At 34.9% G+C, this 21,792-nt stretch overlaps 1 protein-coding gene and 2 non-coding genes across 5 annotated transcripts; 2 read left to right on the top strand and 1 right to left on the bottom strand.

Annotated features, from left to right (window-relative positions):
- Positions 1-38: 38 nt before the first annotated feature.
- On the bottom strand, positions 39-9,179 carry LOC110942089 (GDSL esterase/lipase At5g55050). Of its 3 annotated transcripts, none has more exons than XM_035990403.1 (5): positions 8,752-9,179; positions 2,286-2,431; positions 1,759-1,995; positions 1,384-1,633; positions 39-431 (listed from the first exon to the last, which is right to left on the bottom strand). In XM_035990403.1, the coding sequence occupies exons 1-5, from the start codon at positions 9,011-9,013 to the stop codon at positions 211-213; spliced, it is 1,116 nt and encodes a 371-aa protein (XP_035846296.1). In that variant the 5' UTR covers positions 9,014-9,179; the 3' UTR covers positions 39-210. The 3 variants fall into 3 exon arrangements, with proteins under 3 accessions (XP_035846296.1, XP_022039491.1, XP_022039490.1); XM_022183799.2 differs by lacking the exon at positions 8,752-9,179 and adding an exon at positions 2,781-3,142; XM_022183798.2 differs by lacking the exons at positions 39-431; positions 1,384-1,633; positions 1,759-1,995; positions 2,286-2,431 and adding exons at positions 4,548-4,810; positions 5,619-5,868; positions 6,057-6,293; positions 7,497-7,642 and having other exon boundaries at positions 8,752-9,166.
- Positions 2,040-2,112, top strand: TRNAF-GAA. The gene has a single exon. It is a non-coding gene; the product is annotated as a tRNA-Phe (tRNA).
- On the top strand, positions 6,338-6,410 carry TRNAF-GAA. The gene has a single exon. It is a non-coding gene; the product is annotated as a tRNA-Phe (tRNA).
- Positions 9,180-21,792: the final 12,613 nt, after the last annotated feature.

Raw genomic sequence — 21,792 nt, 5'->3', positions numbered from 1 at the left:
GCATAAATATAAACACAAAACAATCCAACATCCAACACTAACAAAACCAACTTACTTTAATTTAATCGATAAACACCATCACAACAATTTTAAGAAACAAATACATCTAATTTGACATATATATGCATGTACTTACGATTTTCTTTTAACAAGAGCATGCAATGAATGTATAAATATGTGTGTGAGTGTGTGTATATTTCTAAAAGTTGTTTAGACATTAATGAGTTGTTCTACATTCATTGGGGTCGTAACTTGTTGTGATCCGCTGTAGAGAGAACGGGCAAAAATACTAGATGCATATTCAGTTGGATGGTAGAGATCCCAAAAAAGATGGTTTTTTCGGTTGGAGCAGTAGATTGAAATTGGGATGCAAGGGATGTCAGCGTTTAGGTTACCAAGGCCGCAACAGGCTGCCTTTATCTCTGTAAATCCTGAACACAAAACTAGAATTTTTAGATTTCTCAAAACCTTCTTGCAAACACAAGAAACTAATTTTTTTTTTTGAACGGCAAATTTGGATCACTGACGGACCATTGGAGTATCATCGTGCCACCAACAGAACCACCCGATCATATCCATCCCCACTAGGCAATAATGCCTATACACCAATTCAGGAGGAAACCCAATAAATCTGGAAAAACCCCCTTTGTGAGAATCAAACCCATGACCTAATGGTCATAAGCCTTATCCCACCACCAAGATACCACTAGGCTATAATGCCATGGGTAGGGGTGTAAACGAGCTGGGTCGAGCCCGAGCTCGACCAGGCTCGAGCTCGGCTCGTTAGGTTTTTATGAAGCTCGAGCTCGAGCTCGGCTCGGTTCGAGCGTACTTCTTTGAGCTCGAGCTCGGCTCGCGAGTAAAACCTAAAGCTCGAGCTCGGCTCGAATCGGTTGGAACTATTTTGAGAACAACCTTAAATGAGCTAAAAGCTCGACTCGAGCTCACTTCAACATCGCTTAAACAAGGCAAAGCTCGGCTCGAGCTCGGCTCATCAGTGTTATTCATTATTAATATATTATATATAAAAAAAATTAAAATTTTGTATGGGCTCGTTTAGGCTCGCGAGCCTAAACAAGCTTTGTATTTCAGGCTCGAGCTCGGGCTCGATAACAAAACGAGCTCTATTTCAGGCTCGAGCTCGGGCTCGTTAAGGCTCGGCTCGTTCGAGCTTTTAACCGAGCCGATCACGAGTAGATCTCGAGCCTCTGGGCTTGTTTACACCCCTAGCCATGGGTAACACAAGAAACTAATATAAAAGAAAATGTAACATACTTTTGTAAGTCAAAAATGGCACGTTGTTGATGATTTCAAAGTGAAATAATTATTTTAAGATCCACACATTATTAAGAGGAGGAGGAGAGCTAGTAAAGTTTTAAGTACCATAAGTTTCGGGATGTTGGATAAGGCCATTCATAACATCGTAGGTTTGAAAATAAGAGTAGTGAAAATCTGACGATTCCACCTTCAAATCACGTAACAAAGCCTTTAGACCGTCATTGTACTTTGTAGACCAATAATTTGCTTCCACCCTGCACTCGCTGGTGGTATTTTGTTTTCTTTGTGCCGGACAACAACCAATCACTCCAACTCCACTTACTACAAACTTACGTGCTCCCAATCCATACAGTCTCTGCAATCAAATCAAATTACCTATCTATAAACATGATAATCTAGTAACTTGTAGTCATGTTTTTTTTTTCATTCTTCGTATTTATTTACTATAAGTATGTAGTTGATTATACAATATGTATCTACCTTTAAAAGTTCTTTGAGGGTGGAGGCCATGAGATCAACATATTGTTGAGGCGTGTATTGCTTAGACACTTGGGAGTCTTTGTTGAAGTATCCGAAAAGGTCATTGCTTCCAATGACAACTAGAAAGAGAGACTTGGATAAGTGGGCTTGGGCTCCAGCTGAGCCCAGTTGTTGAACCAATTGATCATGGACTAAAGAATAGTACTCCACCTGTGTTGTAAGGGGGATTGATTGTTTCTGAAAACATATAAGTAATATAATATTAGTATTTGATAACAAAAGCGGGGATAGCTCAGTTGGGAGAGCGTCAGACTGAAGATCTGAAGGTCACGTGTTCGATCCACGTTCACCGCATCACAATTTTTATTTTTCGTTTTTCCAATCAACATACAACTTTTTTTAAACATAAATTAATGGTATAACATTGATATTATATGGATAAAAAGCATTAAGTTTGATCTTCATATATTATTATAAATGATTATTTTTATAATTAGGTTAAAATATTAGAAATGTAATCTTCTTACAAATAGTTCATATGTTCCATTGAAGATGCCAGCACCTCCAGATGCAAAACTGACTCCGGTAACCGTCGCATTGGTGCTACTCAACTTCTTCGATTTCAACACAAGTGACAAGTACGGCGGTGCCGACGGTAGTCCGACCTTTTCCGCTGCAAAAATCACCCATAACATTTCAATGAGACTCGGGAACACAGTATAAAAATAGCTAGGATAATATAATATAATTAAACCTTACCAAATAAAAGCAATAATAAAAGAAAAAACAATAAACTAACAAAACTAAACTAAAACCTGATTTTCACTCTTGACCCATTATTAGTGGCAGTTCTAGCCCAAAAATTCAGGGGTATCCCAATTTTTTTTTACGAATTAGAGGTATCCTTTGTGTAAAACCTGGAAAAAAAAACTCTATGAAAATGGTACGGTTGAGGGGGGAGCCTGCGCTACCCCTCCTAATACACTAACTCCGCACTATCGTATAGGAATGCCGAAACGAACCTATAAAGTCGGCCGCATTTTTCCCATTACTGAACCGTCCAGTAGCTTGTCCGGTAGGAAAATCGACACCATTGTGAGGAAAATCAGCTTTGGCAAGAGATAGAGCCAAGTAATTGTTGTTTCCAGCGTCTGCTAACGAGTCTCCGAACACATAAAGACCTGGAACTGATTCACACAAACAGCCAGATCCTAACAGCAAAACGTACAAAAACAAAGACGTAATTATGAGGTTGAGGGAAGCCCCATTAATGGAAGTGGTCATGGCTAGTGTGTGTTTTGTGTGAAGTGTGTGTGTTAATGGATGGTTTGAAAGTGGTTTATAAAGTGGTGATACGAAGCCAAAATAAGAGTGTGAACGACGGGAAAGAAAAATAATCCAAGTTACGATTCTGATTTCTGAGGTGTTGGTTAGCGTGCGAATAGTAAATATATGCCGAAATAATGGTCCATGTGGTTTTTTATAATGAGAAAAAGATAACATGTATGAGAAAAACATAACATATACCTTTTGCGTTTTTAGTTTTTGTGTCGTCTTATGTATGACAGAGCTAGCATGAGAGTTGTAATTTTGTGTTTGTATTTGTATTGCAAAAGAAGTCATACGCAGCGCATAAATCATGCGCAACACGCATAACTCATGCAGAGCGTATGAGTGATGCGCAACCGGTGTCATGTGCTGGGTCCTAGATGTCTGATGTATATACATGTAGTCATGCGCCATTTTAGTTAGTTGTCTCGTTTTTTGGAGGTTTTGTGTAACGTTACTCTGCCGAATTTTTGAGTGAATACAAGAAACGTTTATATTACGTACATTTACATTCGTCTTGTCATAATCACACACAAATTGATGGATTCCACACTTTATGTTTGTGTCTAAGTAGATTGTTCGTGTTCCACGCGTTTTATAACTAAAAACAAGATCTAAACGGAAACTTTTAAAGGAGGAGACATCTCTTTGTCATCAAATAAACAAGCATAAGGCTAGGAAAGCAATACGCCCTAGGAATAAGCAAGGAGAAGTCACTTTATGGAGTCAACCTAAAACTAATCGCCAACTCAAAGATTCATGTTTAAAAATTGTATTGTATTCGTTGCCATATCTATCAAGTGCTGTTTGTTTCGGCTCTTAAAGGTTCAGACCTCTTACTACTTTAGCACTTAAATGGTTCAAAGTGTTTGTTTCGCGAGCAGATGTCTAAATGGTTCAGAAATTTGTCTCTAAATGATTAAGTATTATATTGAGTCTGAATGGTTAAGACCTCTTAACTGAATTGGTCAGACATTTGCCTCTGAATGATTAAGCATTATACCGGTTCTTAATGGTTCAGACCTCTTACAGGTTCAACACTTAATGATTCAGGCCTCTTACTGATTAAGCACTTACTCATTCAGAAGTTGTCAAACAGTATATACCTTCCTCCAACGATAAAGTTCCTGATGATAAAGTTTCTGGTATCAAGTACTTCTGATATTTTTATTTTCAGTATTTGATCTTCATTCTTCCATCATATAAACTATCGAACTCATAAAGTAATCATTATTCCTATATGTATTCTTCCAAGTTTAAAATCACATAAATCATATCATTAAAATGGCACAAATATAAATTAACCCAAATCAATCCAACATCCAACACTAGCAAAACCAACTTACTTTAATTTGATCAATAAACACTATCACAACAAACTTTAAGAAACCAATACATCTAATTTGACATATATATGCTTGTACTTACCAATTTTTCTTGACAAGAGCATGCAATGAATGTATAAATATGTGTGTGAGTGTGAGTATATTTCTTAAAGTTGTTTACACATTAACGAGTTGTTCTACATTCATTGGGGTCGTAACTTGTTGTGATCCACTATAGAGAGAACGAGCAAAGATACTTGATGCATATTCAGTTGGATGGTAGAGATCCCAAAATAGATGATTTTTTCGGTTGGAGCAGTAGGTTGAAATCGGGATGCAAGGGATGTCAGCTTTTAGTTTACCAACCCCGCAACAAGCTGCCTTTATCTCCGTAATTCCTGAACACAAATCCAGAATTTTTAGAATTCTGAAAATCTTCTTGCAAACATAACTAGGGTAAAGTTCTTGTACAAATAATCTTAACATGCTAAACATACAAATTGAAGGAAAACTCAAAAAGACAAGGTGACATTTTTGTAATTATCAATAACTATCAAAGTTACTCTACAAATATACCTAAAAAAACCTAACCACTCCCCCCACCCCCAAAAAAAACCTAAACCCCCCACCCCCCCCCCCCCCCCACAACCCCCAAAAACCTAAAAAAAGCCTAACCCCCCCCCCCCCCCACCCCCAAAAACCTAAAAAAACCTAACCCCCCCCCCCACCCCCCCCCACCCAAGCTAAAATGCTAAAAATTAAACCCCCCAAAAAACCTAAAAAAATAAAAAAACACACACAAATTATTTTATTTTATTTTTTTAACATTTTTTATTAAAAAATCGCTACTTTTAGTAGCAGCCAAAAAAAAAAATTTTTTTTTTTTTTGCTAACGAAATGTAGCGATTTTTTAATAAAAAATGTTAAAAAAAAAAATTTGTGTTTTTTTAGGTATTTTTGGTTGTAACTTTGATAGTTGGTGGTAATTACAAAAATGTCACCTTGTCTTTTTGGGTTTTCCTTCAATTTGTATGTTTAGTATGTTAAGATTATTTGTATTTGATATTTTGCCAACATAACTAATATAAAACGTTTGTAACATACTTTTGTAAGTCATAAATTGACATGTCGTTAATTTTAAGATCCACGTATTGTTATTATTATTAAGAAGAAGAAGAAAAAGAAAGCTAGTAAAGTATTATGTACCGTAGGTTTCGGGATGTTGGATAAGGCCATTCATAACATCGTAGGTATCAAAATAAGAGTAGTGGAAATCTGACGATTCCATCTTCAACTCATGTAGCAAAGCCTTTAGACCGTCATTGTACTTTGTAGACCAATAATTTGCTTCCACCCTACACTCGCTAGTGCTATTCTGCTTTCTTTGTGCCGGACAACAGCCAATTACTCCAACTCCACTTACTACAAATTTACGTGCTCCCAGTCCGTACATTTTCTGCAATCAAATCAAAAAAAAAAAAAAAAAAAAAAAAAATTAACTATCAATCAACAACAAAATCTAGTATCTTGTAGTCATATTTTTTCGTTCTTCGTATTTATATACTATAAATATGTAACTACGATTATATAAAAACATTGATTCCAATTTTTTTACAATCGGTTAAACGTTAAGAAGTTAGTTACCTTCAAAAGTCCTTTGAGGGTGGTGGCCATGAGATCAACATATTGTTGTGGGGTGTATTGCTTAGAGACTTTGGAGTCTTTGTTGAAATAGCCGAAGAGGTCATTGCTTCCAATGACAACTAGAAAAAGAGACTTGGATAAGTGGGCTTGGGCTCCAGCTAAGCCCAGTTGTTGAACCAATTGATCATGGACTAAAGAGTAGTAGCCCACCTGCTTTGTAAGGGGAATTGATTGTTTCTGAAAACATATAAATTGTATAATATTAGTGTTTGTAAGCAAAAGCGGGGATAGCTCAGTTGGGAGAGCGTCAGACTGAAGATCTGAAGGTCACGTGTTCGATCCACGTTCACCGCATTATGTTTATTTTTCTCATTTTTCAACCATAATGCACACGTTTTTAGAATATATTTATATGGATTATTTTTGTTAGGTTTTTGCTAAGAGTCTAAGACTAATAATCACTTTTCTTAAAAACATATTTTTTATGATATATTCGATAAAAATGTAGTATATTGATCTTAGTGGTTTGAGCCTTTCTGGAGTTCACCATAAATGTCTCATGGTGCTTTTTTATTTTCTTTTTCAGCCTTTTTATGGGTTAAATTGGTTTAAAATGAAAAAAGAATAGTAGCAATCATATATATGGTTTATAAATATTATTTTATAAGGCTTTTAATGGTATATATTTACATAAAACACTTCATTATTTAAAATGTTTAAATAATCTAACTTTTACTAGTTTTCCACCTTTAATATTATTAAAGGCTACTGTATAATAACATGTTTTATCTAATTACATTGGTAGCAAAGTATCAATAAGGTCTTGTGTATTTAATGGTAATGGGTCACACGGTACCTTTAACATTATTAAAGGCTACTGTATAATAACATGTTTTATTTAATTACATTGGTAGCAAAGAATCAATAAGTTCTTGTATATTTAATGGTAATGGGTATCACGGTAACAAGAAAAAGTTATTTACTTAAAATTAACTGCAGTTTAATTTCTAGATATTATTTTACATATACTTATCGTAAAATTTATTATATCATATATACTCATTTTATTGTAAAATTTATTATATCATATATACTCATTTTAAAAATTATAATATTTATACTCATTCGTTCTCCTCCTTCAAAGAAGAATCATTATTGGATCCATATCACACGTTATGAGTTTAAGGTTTTAGGTTACAAGACTTTGAACTTCAAAGTGTTTTATCTTTATATTTTATCATAGATTAAAAAAAAATATGGTGATAATATTATATGACAATTTTTTTTTTGTTAAAAACACGTACTAAGATCAACCCCACACACTATAATTTCATTATCTAAATGATGATATAACTTATAAGTCACGAACTTGTCGCTTTCATGAATGAATGATTGAATCATTATAATTAGGTTAAAATATTAGAAATGTAATCTTCTTACAAATAGTTCATCTGTTCCGTTGAAGATGCCAGCACCTCCAGATGCAAAACTAACTCCGCTAACCGTCGCATTGGTGCTACTCAACTTCTTCAATTTCGACACAAGTGACAAATACGGTGGCGCCAACGGTAGTCCCACCTTTTCCGCTGCAAAATCACACATCACATTTCGTTAATCACGACTTTATTTTTAACTTTCCTCTTTCAATTTCTATATCGAGTATTAGCACCGTATCGTAGCAAACCGAAGCAATATCGACCGAATTCCTGCCATTAACGTTATTGTCACCCCGCCGCAAAGCGCGGGTATAACCCACTAGTTTATTAAGAAAGAGTTAATAGCCAAAATGGTCCCTGAGGTTTGCTCACTTTTGCCACTTTAGTCCAAAATCCAAATTTTTTAAATCTAGGTCCCTGAGGTTTGCATTTTGTTGCCATTTTAGTCCAAATTTCAAAAAAGTCTAATTTTGTCATGATTTCTTACTGAATTTTGTCTTCTTCCTCATTTCTCATAAGGGCAAAATTGTCATTATAGATTATTATAAACTAATTTATATTAAAAAAATAAAAAAAAAAGCCACAAAGAACTTTAAATAACCCTAATCGATAAAAAAAAATAAAAAAAAAGTCTCAAAGAACTTTAAATAGCCTTAATCGATCAAAACCTCTCACCTTCCACCATTGTTGATGCAGGTCTGAGGAAGAAGATGATGGGGGAAGGTGAGAGGTTTTGATTGATTAGGGTTATTTAAAGTTCTTTGAGGCTTTTTTTTTATTTTTTAATATAAATTAGTTTATAATAATCTATAATGACAATTTTGCCCTTATGAGAAATGAGGAAGAAGACAAAATTCAGTAAGAAATCCTGACAAAATTAGACTTTTTAGAAATTTGGACTAAAATGGCAACAAAATGCAAACCTCAGGGACCCAGATTTAAAAAAATTGGATTTTGGACTAAAATGGTAAAAGTGAGCAAACCTCAGAGACCATTTTGACTATTAACTCATTAAGAAAACTCATAAAATTTGACCGGTAAATAAACCTTTACATTGACACTCTATTTATACTAATAAAATACTAAACTTACCTGGGAGAAACCAAATAAACTCTTTTTAATATAATAATTAAACGTTACCAAAATAAAAGTAATAATAATAATAGATAACAATAAACTAAAAACTGATTTTAACTCTTGACCCATTTTAACCCGAACCAAATTAGCAAACGCTATGGTACAAAAATACCGAAACGTACCGAGAAAGTCCGCCGCATTTTTCCCGTTACTGAACCGTCCAGTAGCTTTTCTGTTAGGAAAATCGACACCATTGTGAGGAAAATCAGCTTTCGCGAGAGATATAGCCAAGTAATTGTTGTTGCCGACGTCAACTAACGAGTCTCCAAACACATAAAGACCCGGAACTGATTCACACAAACAGCCAGATCCGAAAAGCAACACACATAAAAACGACAACGTAAGTGTTAAGTTGAGGGAAGCTCCATTAATAGAAGTGATCATGGCTAGTGTGTGTTTTGTGTGAAGTGTGTGTGTTAATGGATGGTTTGAAAGTGGTGGAGATGATGCAGTTTATAAAGTGGTGACATGAAGTTAAAATAAGAGTGTGAACGACGGGAAAGAAAAAGAATAATCGAAGTTACGATTCTGATTTGTGAGGTGTTGGTTAGCGTGTGTGTGTGAATAAATATATGCCGAGATAATGGTCCATGTGTTTTTTTTTTTTTTTTTTTTTATTGTGTGAAAAACATAACATGTAAGAGAAAGATAACGGTTTATTCACACTCCATATCTTAGTATTTCGGGTTCTTTCAACTTCATGTTGTATATTTTGCTTTGATTAGATATGCATATAAGCATATTAAAGTTTTTAAATTTTTATGATGTAAGATAGTCTCTTCAAAGAAAAACAAGTTGAGAAGTTGGGTCACCCGTTAAAGGAGTAAGTTTTATATTGGTCAACTTCGTCTACATATACGCTTTCTGTATTTTTCTTAAATGAAGACAACTCGCAATAAGACTCGTGCGTGTTGCGACGCGGTACATCACAAAAGATTAGTCCAAACGTTATGTGATGCGTTAACTATATGAAAACACGTGTTTCGACGTATCTGGTTGAAATTAAGGTAACCTATATAAGCATTGCAATTGGATCAAACATAAAGCAAAGCAAATCAAATTAATACTGTACAATCATAACATATTATATGTGACCCGAGTCATACATAGAAAATGTAACGGGTATAACGGAAAAGCTGACACGTATAATCATAAGAGATGAATTAGAGCTTTTGAAAAAATGGGAAAAAGAAACCATAATTTGACTACACTCGGTTCGAAACAAAATTTACAAAACATCACCTGACTCGTTTCCCGAAAAAATTTACGTCGAAATATACGTCAACTAAAATTTAAACCGAAATGTATATAAAAATATGCCCAACAATCTTTTTTAACCTTCCGAAGTAACATTCTTGAAACCTTTTAACTTGGCATCTATATCCCAAAGAATTTTTAAAAGTAACTCTTTATAAATACGAAATCTTGTTCTAAATGTCGCAACATCGTACTTGTTTAGGGCAAAAATTATGGGTCTAGGATCTTGAGTATCGTTGATGTGCAGAGGGTCCAGGATTCTGATATTGATTAGGATCCTGAATGTGTTAACTACTAATCAGTTGTTTCTCTTGTGAAAGGTATTTTTGCAGGAATATTCTCATGTAACGGTTAGTATGAGAGGTGTTCTTGAAATCTCGTCAAGTTGTCTGAGAAAACGTGTATAAAAGGTGTTAGACGGTAGCTAACGGTCGTGACCAAGTCTGCTCAGGATCTCGGAAATCTCGGAGTTCTAGTTAGGATTCATTTCGAACGCTTTACTATACATAGATTGGATCAGATCAATGCAGGACACTTCTTCACTCTCGATTACACAATTTTTCACTACACTCACATTCGCAATCACTATCACATCAATTGTAACACTTAGTTCGATCGATCCAAGTCCTTTAATTGTAACTTTTACTTATTTAATATTAGTGGAGTTGTGTAGTTTCCGGCTCCCGGAGTTTTTTGTGCCGTAGATCAACTTTTCGAAGAGGATAAAGGCTTTTTTCCTCGTGACAAATCATTTGTGTTCATCAATTTTACTTTACAGTCGTTATTAAATTTGCTCAAAACTATTTTTCTATAAAAAGGATCTTGACTGTTCATCCAGGATCCCAACTACATACTACTAAATTTTATACGTGCCGATCCTCACATTCTAAATTTGGTATTGAAAGTTAAACTATCAATTTTTGACCGAAACAGAACTTTGGGTTTTCGACAAAGTAATCATCCATTAGAATTTGATGAGCCCCTTCGCGATCATGTTACACATATGTTTTTCTTTGATTGTCTCATATCTTTAAATTCTTCCGCTGCGGAGGCCAGTTTGGCAAGAACTCAAGACTGGAATCGGTTGAGTCGAAAGAACTAGATGAATAAAAGAAAGTGTTTAGTAGATTTTTTTTTAGTTTGAAAGAATATGTTGAATAGTTTTTTTAGTTTGGTTTGAAAGAAAACCTTGAATACATCTTTGTTTGTTTGTTTGTGTATAAGATTAATGGGAAAGAAATATATATTGTGTGATTATGTGATTTTTTTTATTTAAATTAACTGTTAAATGACTGTTTGACAACGGCTACTCACACATTTAGTACGGGTTCACAAACCCGAAATTAAAACCGTCAGACAAACCGGTGAGAGTGTGGCGATGTTCCCTGGCTATCCACTTAACCCGTTCCCTGATCCCGTGTATGCCCTCACAACCCTAATATGTCCAAGGTTGGTTTTGCTTACCAATTAAAGCTGATGTTGGAAATTGACGTTGATGGTTTCTTGAAGAATAAAAACCGAAAGAACGATTAGAGGGCTAGATAGAGAAAATGTATTATATATTTATGAGTAGACTATGCTATTAGAACCAAAAAAAATATAAGTTTTTAAAGGGCAATCACTATCAACAAAATCCGTTAGTAGTTATAAACTTTCTTTTTAACAAAAATAATTATGTTTTAAACAAAAATAATTGTGTTTTAAACATTTATTTTGAGTTAGGAACTTATTTAAACAAAAATAATTGTGTTTTAAACAATTATATATTTGAGTTAGGAACTTATAATAGTTTATTGAGAAGATAGAAGCATGATAAGAACATGTATGTGTGAAATAATTGTCGTTCTGTAAGATAGAATCATATCTTTTTAATTTAAAAATATTATAAAATAAATTAATTTAAAAAAAAAAAAGATAAATATCGAATATTCAGAAATTAGGAGTCAATATTTGACATTCTCTATATGTGAGATATCATTTTTCGTGTATGTCTGTCATTAACATTCTCATTTGGATTTTATTGCAAAAAGTCAAACATACGTGTAAATCGTTGCTATCCTTCTTCTTTGAATTTTCGTTTTCTAAAAGCAATAAAGATGTCGATCTTTGTTTATATTAACCTTTTTTGTTATATACTTTTAATTCACGTAATTTATAAGAAATGATAAGAATTATATTTATACATTATAAACTTCAAAAAAAATATGTGTTTACCAAACAAACAAACAAAAATCTTCTAACATAATTGTATTGTCGGTGATTTTCTGGATTAATTTTCTGAATCATATCACTTTCATATTTGAGTGTTTTGATGGGTCATTCAAAATCTCAATTGTGTAACTTAAAGTAACAAGTAATTAGTATGTATATTTCTCTTGTGAACCTCTCCGCAAACTAGATTAAAGATTGTGTTTTATAAGCATCAAACCATCACAACTTTTGGTTAAAACAACACCATCTTTGAAAATAGCGCGTCAATTTGACGGTAACCTTAAGGTCTTATTGTTGGCTTATGTTAGTACCACCATACTTAAAACTAATAATTAACTCTATCAGTAGGAACTTAGTTACTACCGGTGATTGGCTTGGGTTAATAGTAACTTATTTACTAATGATGATTGATCAGGGGGAGGACTCAAAATTTTTGATAAAATTTACACTTATAAGCGATAAAAAGGGGGAGGGGCCCCCGGCCCCCAACTAAGATCCTTCCCTGATTATATTTGTTTGCTTTTCATTTTCAACTTGTACAATAAAGGTCTAAGGGTTTCCTTTGGATGTTATGCAATAGTGGGTTTCTACTTGTCATACACGATAATCTGGAAACTTATGTAATTGAGGTTCCTTATCCGAGACTAGACATAACACTATAACCTAAAATGTAATAATTTGTTTTGAACACAACATGCATCTATGAATAATATGAATAATACGACCATCTCCAATGCAACTACTTCACGAGCATCACTTGCCCCTCAACGTCGATTTGCCGCACACGAGCCTCACTCCCTCTCTCCTTTACTAGCACAAAACCACCAGTCACAACCCCTTGTAGACCGATTTCCCTGCAAGGGCCTTCATTTTATACAATTCTTGTTTTGGTATCAATACTATTGGTTCCATCACATTATGATGTCGAATGTGATGCAATTTATGTGCTTTAGCATTTTCTATTTATTATTGTCTGCCCCATGTGTTTATATTCAATTTAAGCTTTTGTTGTTGGGATATAAATGGAAAAAGTGACACCAACAAGACGAGTAGCAATCAAAACCATCGGATAATTGTGTTTTCATGTTCAATGTTTGCTTCTCTCATTTATTGCACAATTAAACATCAAATAAATAATGTGTTTTTAGAACATGCAAAATTATTATGCTTTTCATGTTACCAAAATGTATTTACTAAGTGGTTATGATAACACCTAACACAGTATAACGAGCTTTATAGTTTAATAGAGGGACTCGAGTGTTTACAACTGCGTCACCTATTAAAGATTTTTAAGTTTTAGTTTTAACAAGTAAAATAAACTAAAATAAACTTAACAAAAACACGTAAAAGAATACTTGCTAAGTATAATTAAACCGGTTAAACAACCATTATTATTATTATGGTACCATGCATAGACTTAATAAGCACAAATGCCATGTAATAAATATTATTAGTCAACTAGATAAACATCTTTAATCCATTAAAAATAATATTTCATACCATGCCCAACTCATGTGACATTTTAAATATAATAATTAATACGCCTTTCAATGAGATACACCTGGTGTTTAATCATTGCTTAAAGATTATAAAAAAATTAGAAGAATAATGATTTATATATAAATTATTGAATCACGTTAAGCGTGTATTAACCATATAAAGTGATGGTGTAAACAAGATCCAAAAATGGTGGAGAGTCCACTCCTTGTATATCTCATATTCTCGTAGTCGTACCATATTAAGCCATGGTGATGGTGTAAACATGGTTTCATAATCTTTCATATTATATAATAACTCATTTTAATCAGTTCTTGTATATTACATCATGATGTGTATTTTTGTAAAACTCACGCGTATAGAGCTGCTTAAATAACTCACGAAATTGTTTGGGATAGGGGTGTGTAAAAAACCCGACCCGTAACCAAATAAACCGTACCATCTAAATAGCCGGTGGTAGGTTAATTGTTTTTATAAAAACCGAAGGTAGCGGTTCGGTTATTGTTATCAATGTTTCCATTCCTCCCCCCCCCCCCCCCCCCAACTGAACCAAACTAACATGTAATAAAATCTTTGTTGGATTTTAGACTTTTTACCATTTTTTCAATATTTGATGTTTTCAGTTGCACATTTATTAAAATTTATAGATTATATCATAGAATTTTAATTGAATGTTTGTTTAAATTTATGGTTTATATCATATCATTTTGTTTGAATATTCGATATATTTTAGTACTATGTAATATATTGATATCTAAAAATATGCAATAACAATTTATTTATGGTCAAAAAAAAAATTTGAAGCTATTTTTAGTTAGATCTAAATTCGCAGTTAACCGCCTATAACCGACCCACTATAACCTTCAAACCGATTAACCGAAATCGCCATAACTGATCGGTTATGGTTATGATTATTCATTAACCGACATCGCAGTTGTTATTATCGTTTTTGGCCAAAACCGACCCATGCACGCCCTTACTTCGGGAATAAAAACTTCATTATCCTTTAATTAGACTAAGTTTGAAAATAGATAATGTAACTAAAAATTTCCTTCAATTAGACTAAGTTTGAAAATAGATTATGTAATTAAAAATATGGTTGTAGAAAGTATTTATTATCTTAGAATATGTTATTTTGAATTTAAAAAAATATGGTTGTAGAAAGTATTTATTATCCTAGAATATGTTATTTGAATTTAAATTATGGAATTTTGATAACGAGTTAACAATTATTGATAGTTCGCTTTCGGTCCCTCCAGTGTATTCTAGATTCCATTTACATGAAATCCACCTCCCTCAAAAAATGAAAAGAAAAAAAATCAAAACCAAAAATTCAAGAGTGTGTTGGATTTAAAATTGTGTGTTAATATACAAATTGGTTTCGTAATCTTATTGCAATTGAGACTATACAAATAATTTTTAGTATGTTGAAGAATTATTTATATACAAATCTACTTTATAAATTATATATATATTTTTATACCAAAACAAATTTTATTACCCTGAACTTTGTTGATGTGCTAATAGCATCCCTAATTTTAATACTCTTATTATGATGACCACCCTTAAATGACTTAAATGTTGGTTATTATACGTATAGGGGCGGATCTACCTTTATTCAAGGGGTAGCCTCCGCTACCGCTTGGTCGGAAAATTTTTGACGTTTTTAATGTAAATTTTGGAAAAATTTGACGTTTTTTCGATTTCGTTACCGCCTATTTATAAAACGTTCCCGCTTGGTCGGAATCCTAGATCCGCCACTGTTAATACGTAAACATTTTTGTTTTTCAAAATACACGTTATGCCTATATAAGAGAAGGGTCATTATTCAGAATATGTACTTAGACGTATATTTTGTATTCATTAATTAATGGGGCTTCATAGGAATTTACATAGTTTGTACCATGTAGGCCCTTCAACGTATTTATTCTCACTTGAATAAACTGCCATTTTGGTCCCTGTGGTTTGGGTACTTTTGCCACTTTAGTCCAAATCTCAAACTTATTACATCTGGGTCCCTGTGGTTTGCATTTTGTTGCCATTTTAGTCCAAAATCCCAAAACCCTCTATTTTGAGAGTTGAAAACAGATTATTTTGTCCTTTAGTGCAGGGGCATTTTGGTCCATGTCAATTTATTATAACATTTCAATAATTAATAACATCATCTTCAAGAACATCATCTTTTATCATCATCAAAACCCAGAAAATCCAGAAAATCAAGAACATCATCTTCAAGAAAATCAAGAACCCAGAAAATCAAGAACATCATCTTCAAGAACATCATTAAAACCCAGACCTCGTTCATCTTCAAACATCATCAAAACTCAGAAAATCAAGAACATCATCTTCAAGAACATCACCGCCTGCAGCAAATCAAAAGCCCTAACTGCAACAAACTAAACAGTTAACTATTTTCAATTAAAAGCCCTAACTGCAGCAAATCATATCCAATTACTCACCCGATGATACAAACTAAACAAAACCTAACAACAAGTTATCCAAAACCTACAAACAACCAAATCTAAACAAATTAATCCAATTAAACCCTAACCTACACAATTCACTTACTTCAGCACCAAATTAACCACAACCAGATCACAATCAGAAACAAACAGATCCAAATCAACAACCACTAACCTTTAAAATACGAATCCAGATCCAGATCCTTGTGATTTTTGGAATTAGGGCTTCTTGTAAAATGGGAAATTAGAGAAAAGCAGTGGAAGCATCAGCAGATCTGAACCACCATCTCTCACGGCGCACCACCACGCCAACATATCTGAAACAAGCATCAGAGATCACGATGACGATGGTGGATCTGAGTTTCGGTAGGGTTTCGAGCCAAGAGCGGTGGTGAGAAGGGGGACGACGCTGGAGTGGCGGTGGTGAGAAGGGGGAGGAGGTGGCGGTGGTGGTGGTGCTATAGAGAGAGAGAAGAGAGAGAGAGAGGGAGGAGGTGGCGGTGGTGGTGCTATAGAGAGAGAGAGAGAGAGAAGAGAGAGAGAGAGCTGATTATTTTTAGGGATGATGATGACGATGATGAAGCCGGTGGTTGGGTGGCCAGTGGTGGTGGTGGTGGCGGGGTAGCCAGTGACTAGTCTGGATTGATCGGGCATGAGGAGGATGATGCCGATGATGAAGATGATGGCTGCTCTGCAGATGAAAGGGTGGGTTTGTGGTTTGGGAACTTTGAAGAAGATGATTTATGTTGAGAGAGAGAGAGAGATGTCTGTTTGAGAGATGAGGTTGAAGATGATGATGATAAGAGGTTTTATTATAATTGAGTTATAATAAAGAGATAATAAATCTAAAATGACCAAAATGCCCCTGAGGGTAAAGACAAAATAGCAGGTCATTAATTGGAAATCTGGTCAAATTTGAAATTTGGACTAAAATGGCAACAAAATGCAAACCACAGGGACCCAGATGTAATAAGTTTGAGATTTGAACTAAAGTGGCAAAACTGGCCAAACCACAAGGACCAAAATGGCAGTTTACTCTTCTCACTTTTGTGATATAAAAGAAGTCCATTTACATTTACATTTACATCTAGTACAATTGGTCAAACTTTTTATTCCATGTAGTATCCTTATCAAACCATTAATCCAATCGACTAGTGATACCCTTTATTCACACTCATTGCATTTATATAATGGAATATTAGATTTTAATAATCTCAACTATTCGCAGTTCGTCGCTAACAGTCTTAACTTAATAAATAACCACCGGCAGTCCCAACTATTAACATATTGGCCTCTGATGAACCCTGACTAACAAAACCCTAAAGCCGTTAGTCTCCGGTTGTCGGAAAAATGTTTTTGGTCAGAAAAAAGGTTCCTAAATGTCCGATCTAAGGTTACAAATATTTTATGGACGAAAATGTTGAGTTTTCCGTCCAAAAAGAAGTTTTTCGACGAAAAAAGAGTTTTCTGGTGACCTCAATAATTGGGGCTTTTACTAGAAAATGGTTTCTAAAGGTCCATGATAAGGTTACAATGAAGTTTGGAATGAAAATGTTGAGTTTTCCGGCTAAAAAGGAGTTTTCCAGCAAAAAAATGTTTTTTTCGGGCGACCGGAGACTAACGACGATAGGATTATGTTAGTCAGGGTCCATTGGAGGCCAATATGTTAATAGTTGGAACTGCCAGTGGTTATTTTTTAAGTTGAGACTGTTGGCGGCCAATAACGAATAATTTGGATTATTAAAATCCAATATATTCCTTATATAAACGACAAAGTTACAACTTACAAGTCCATTACTACCTTAAACCCAGTTAAGGGTGTAAGGCTGCGAGACACTTGTGACTTGTGAGTTCAAGCTTTACTCGTTCAAACCTTAACACACGTCTAGTCTTTAGATTATAAAAAGGTTTAGGTCAAATATAGAGTTTGCTTAATAAACGAGACCGAGTCTAAGTTTCGTTATTGATTTTGCAAGCTTATCAAGACTAAGATTTAAATACAATGTATATAGTATATCACCATCATCATACTCAGTAAATCCCACCAATAGCAAAGTTAAGGTATGGTCTGAGGAGGGTTGATGTAGATAGTGTTACCTCTACGTCGTATGAATAGAGATGTTGCTTCCAGTGAAAGCCCCGACTCGATTGTAGTTTTGTATCAAGCCTTGGACCTAAGACACATACACTCAAACAATCGGGACAGAGACTGATTGATGCATGTACCCCGTGTCTTTCGGCTATCAACGTCACCATATGATGCATGATTAACCATCCGCCGCTTTTACCGTTATTTTCACGAAATTAGTAAAATAACGTTAAAGTTAATATCATTTCACTTTTGCCTCTCGCACATCCACACATATATACATTATATGTGCATAGCACAAGCAGAACAGGAATATATATAGCATATATGTTATATTAACATGTGCGTAGAATTGCACAATAAAAGTTATACATACATTAGTTATTATAAAAAAGAATATTGAGCAACTCTCCCACACACATATATAATAGTTATGTATCCACAAAAATAATGAATATATAATAAATAATTTGTAAGTCGAACCTTTTAAACTATCTTTATTAGGGTGAGCAAGTTTAGGTTCGGACCGAAAATAACCGAGAACCGAACCGGAAATATACTCAATCTGACCCGAACCCAAGTACCTAGGTATTTAAATCGGTTCCAATTTTTCATATAAAATAGGGTCGGTCGGGTCGGTTCTCGGTTCTTTTCATGGTGAAACCCGACTTGGACCTATGGACCGGAACCGACCCTATATTTAGGGTAGTGAATCGGTTCTGTATTTTATGTTTGATCGGTTCTCGGGTCGGGTCGGGTAATGGTCGGGTAGGGTCGGATTTTTCCTTTTGCTCACCCCTAACCTTTATCTAGATCTCGAGTTTGCGCGTTAAAGTAGAACCAAATCCAGCTGATCTCTATCTCGGCCTATACAATGGAGGAGCCACATAGAGAGGGTCGGGGTCACCCGACATCAATCTATTTCATGTTATATATAATGTATACTAGAAAATTTTCGAACGACACGAGTGTTTTTTTTACAAAACTGACACCATTGACATAAAGAAAGCTAATTCGAACGACACCTTTTTTTTTTTACAAAACTAACCCCATTGATAATAAAAAGCTATATATAGATTTTAGAGTAAACTTCCGTTTTGCTCCCTGTGGTTTATTCACTTTAACGGTTTTGCCCCAAACCTTTCAAAATAGTCATTTTACTCCCTGATTTATAAAGTTTCTCTCTCTTTTACTCCCCGTCCCTAACTCCATCCAATTCAACTGTTAAATCTTGGTCACATGCCCCTCACATGAGGGGCATTTTAATCTTTTCCCACTTAAACTTATTAATTTCCCTTTTTAATTTTCACACACTTTCTCTCTCTCTCTCTCTCTGCACCATTCCCCACACCTTCATCATCCCCAATTGTCAAAAAGATTACATGTAATATGTTTGATCTTAAAGTCAAACTACATAGTTCAAGCTTCAAATGTGTAGTTACGTTGTGTAGCAGATGCTGTAGGGACACCCTCGGGCCACATAGGGATGACAACATATACAGCAAACCTTTGATGTGCTCTAATTTTACAAGCAATTTTAAGGGCAATTTCCATTGGAATCAAGTTGTTGGCACCTAAAAAACATAATCAAATATCAAAAAGTGTGATTAACAAAACTTGAAGTGGAGTTACGTTAAAGAAATGTTCCTTACCCAATTCTTTCTATGAACTCCAATGAAAGGATCATCTACCAAAACTAACCCTAACTTTTATCATCAAAATCCCCAAATATAAAAAAGAAAACACAAGAACGCAGAGAGAGAGAGAGAGAGAGAGAGAGAGATGAATTAGATGACGTTAAGGTTCCGGCGGCCGACCACCATCCATGGCAGAGTCTCGGTGGTCAGCGGCGGCAGTCCTGGCTGGTGCTGGATGACGGTGAAGGTTTCAGACCTCGACTAGATGACGTTAGGGTTCCGGCAAAAGCTTCAGACCTTGATTAGATGACAGTCTCATTAGGGTTCCGCCCTTACATTCAGATCAATGTTGTAGTGGTGGGGGTTGGGTGGTTTCGGTGGTCGTAGGAGGTGGTTGTGACCGCAACAGGTGGCTGTAGTGGCAAGGGAAAGGGGAGGGTGGTAGTTGTAGGATGTGGGTTCCGAGGTTGACCGCGTTTAATCGATTCCGAGTAATTAGGCGGTGTAGAAGAAAGTCACATCGGCAACCTATCTTGGAGCGATTACTCGAAGAGTACTCGGACTTGGAAACCTTCTTTTACAACCATGCATATAACACATTGGCCCCATTAGTCTTATTTTGATCCATATCCATTATCTAAAGTCCAGACATCTATCTAATCTAATCTAATCTAATCTAATCTAATCTAATCTAATCTAATCTAATCTAATCTAATCTAATCTAATCTAATCTAATCTAATCTAATCTAATCTAATCTAATCTAATCAATAATAAAAAAAAACAAAACAAAGAAAGCAATGTCGCTACCTTGTTTGATTTCAGCGAATGGCCCACTGCCACAAGTCCACCATTGTATCATCACTTCACGCCACCACCACAACCACGTTGGCGACCACCGGAATTGACGCCGTCGACCACCACAATCCAATCAAGGTATATTTTTTTGTTCACCTTTCCTGATACACACAATTTTGTCTTAGTTTACGAATATTAATGTAGCCATAAATTTGGTGTTCTATTGAATGTTGAACTCAAAATTAGGTCTGTGTTTTATCTCATGAATGTTGAGCCTTAAATTGGGCGTGTTGTTGTTGGATGTTGAGCCCTAAATTGAGTGTGATGTTGAATGTTGAGCTCTAAATTGGGGTTTTCATTGATTAAGGAGCTGTTTGTTTAGTTCTTAATGGGGCTCTTAATGGTTCAGACCTTTTATTGGTTCAGCATTTAATGAATCAGACTGCTTGTTTTGCGAGCAAATGTTTGAATGATTCAGACATTTGTCTCTGAATGGTTAAGCATTATACTGAGTCTGAATGATTAAGACCTGTAATCTGAATTGGTCAGGCATTTGCTTTTGAATGGTTAAGCATTATATTAGCTCTTAATGATTCAGACATCTTACTGGTTCAACACTTAATGGTTCATATCTCTTACTACTTCAGCACTTAACCATTTAAAAGTTGTCAAACATACCCTAAGTCCAAAACTTGTCAGTCCAAAACTCGTTCGTTATTAGATTAAGTGTAGTGGAGGATGATGGGGGCGCCAAAGCCTTCCACATCATTTCCAAGATTCTCGTGAAACCATTACGGCCAAATCAAGGGATGGCGTCAAGGGCATCTCCACCACTGCAATGGTAAGCGTGAGAGGAGGGGTGGGGCCCTTGATTTTTTTAGACAATCGCATTTTTTTCTTTTTCTAGTTTAAACCGATGCACTCTTGTAAAATGATAGTTTAGTGAAAGTCACAATGTTTACATGCCAATAACGTGTCACTTTAACAAACCCTTTTAACTAAAACCACTATACTTCGTCTTATCTAGTTTTAGTGTTTCATAGTCATCACTCATTAGTTCTAGATTTCGTGAAGAGTTATATGTGTTTAGACTCTAGCCTTGACTTAAACCCTACAATGTGAATAGGAGTACTAGGATGAACGGCAAAATTTATGGTTGATAATGGCCTGGACCCATGAGTAGACTTGGTTCAACCGGTGTGAACCCCTGGCTT

The sequence above is a fragment of the Helianthus annuus genome, chromosome 5 (genome assembly GCF_002127325.2).
Source record: "Helianthus annuus cultivar XRQ/B chromosome 5, HanXRQr2.0-SUNRISE, whole genome shotgun sequence".
NCBI classification, from domain to species: domain Eukaryota; kingdom Viridiplantae; phylum Streptophyta; class Magnoliopsida; order Asterales; family Asteraceae; genus Helianthus; species Helianthus annuus.
The sequence above is the reverse complement of the archived record's forward strand: the minus strand, read 5'-3'. Positions and strand labels throughout refer to the sequence as shown.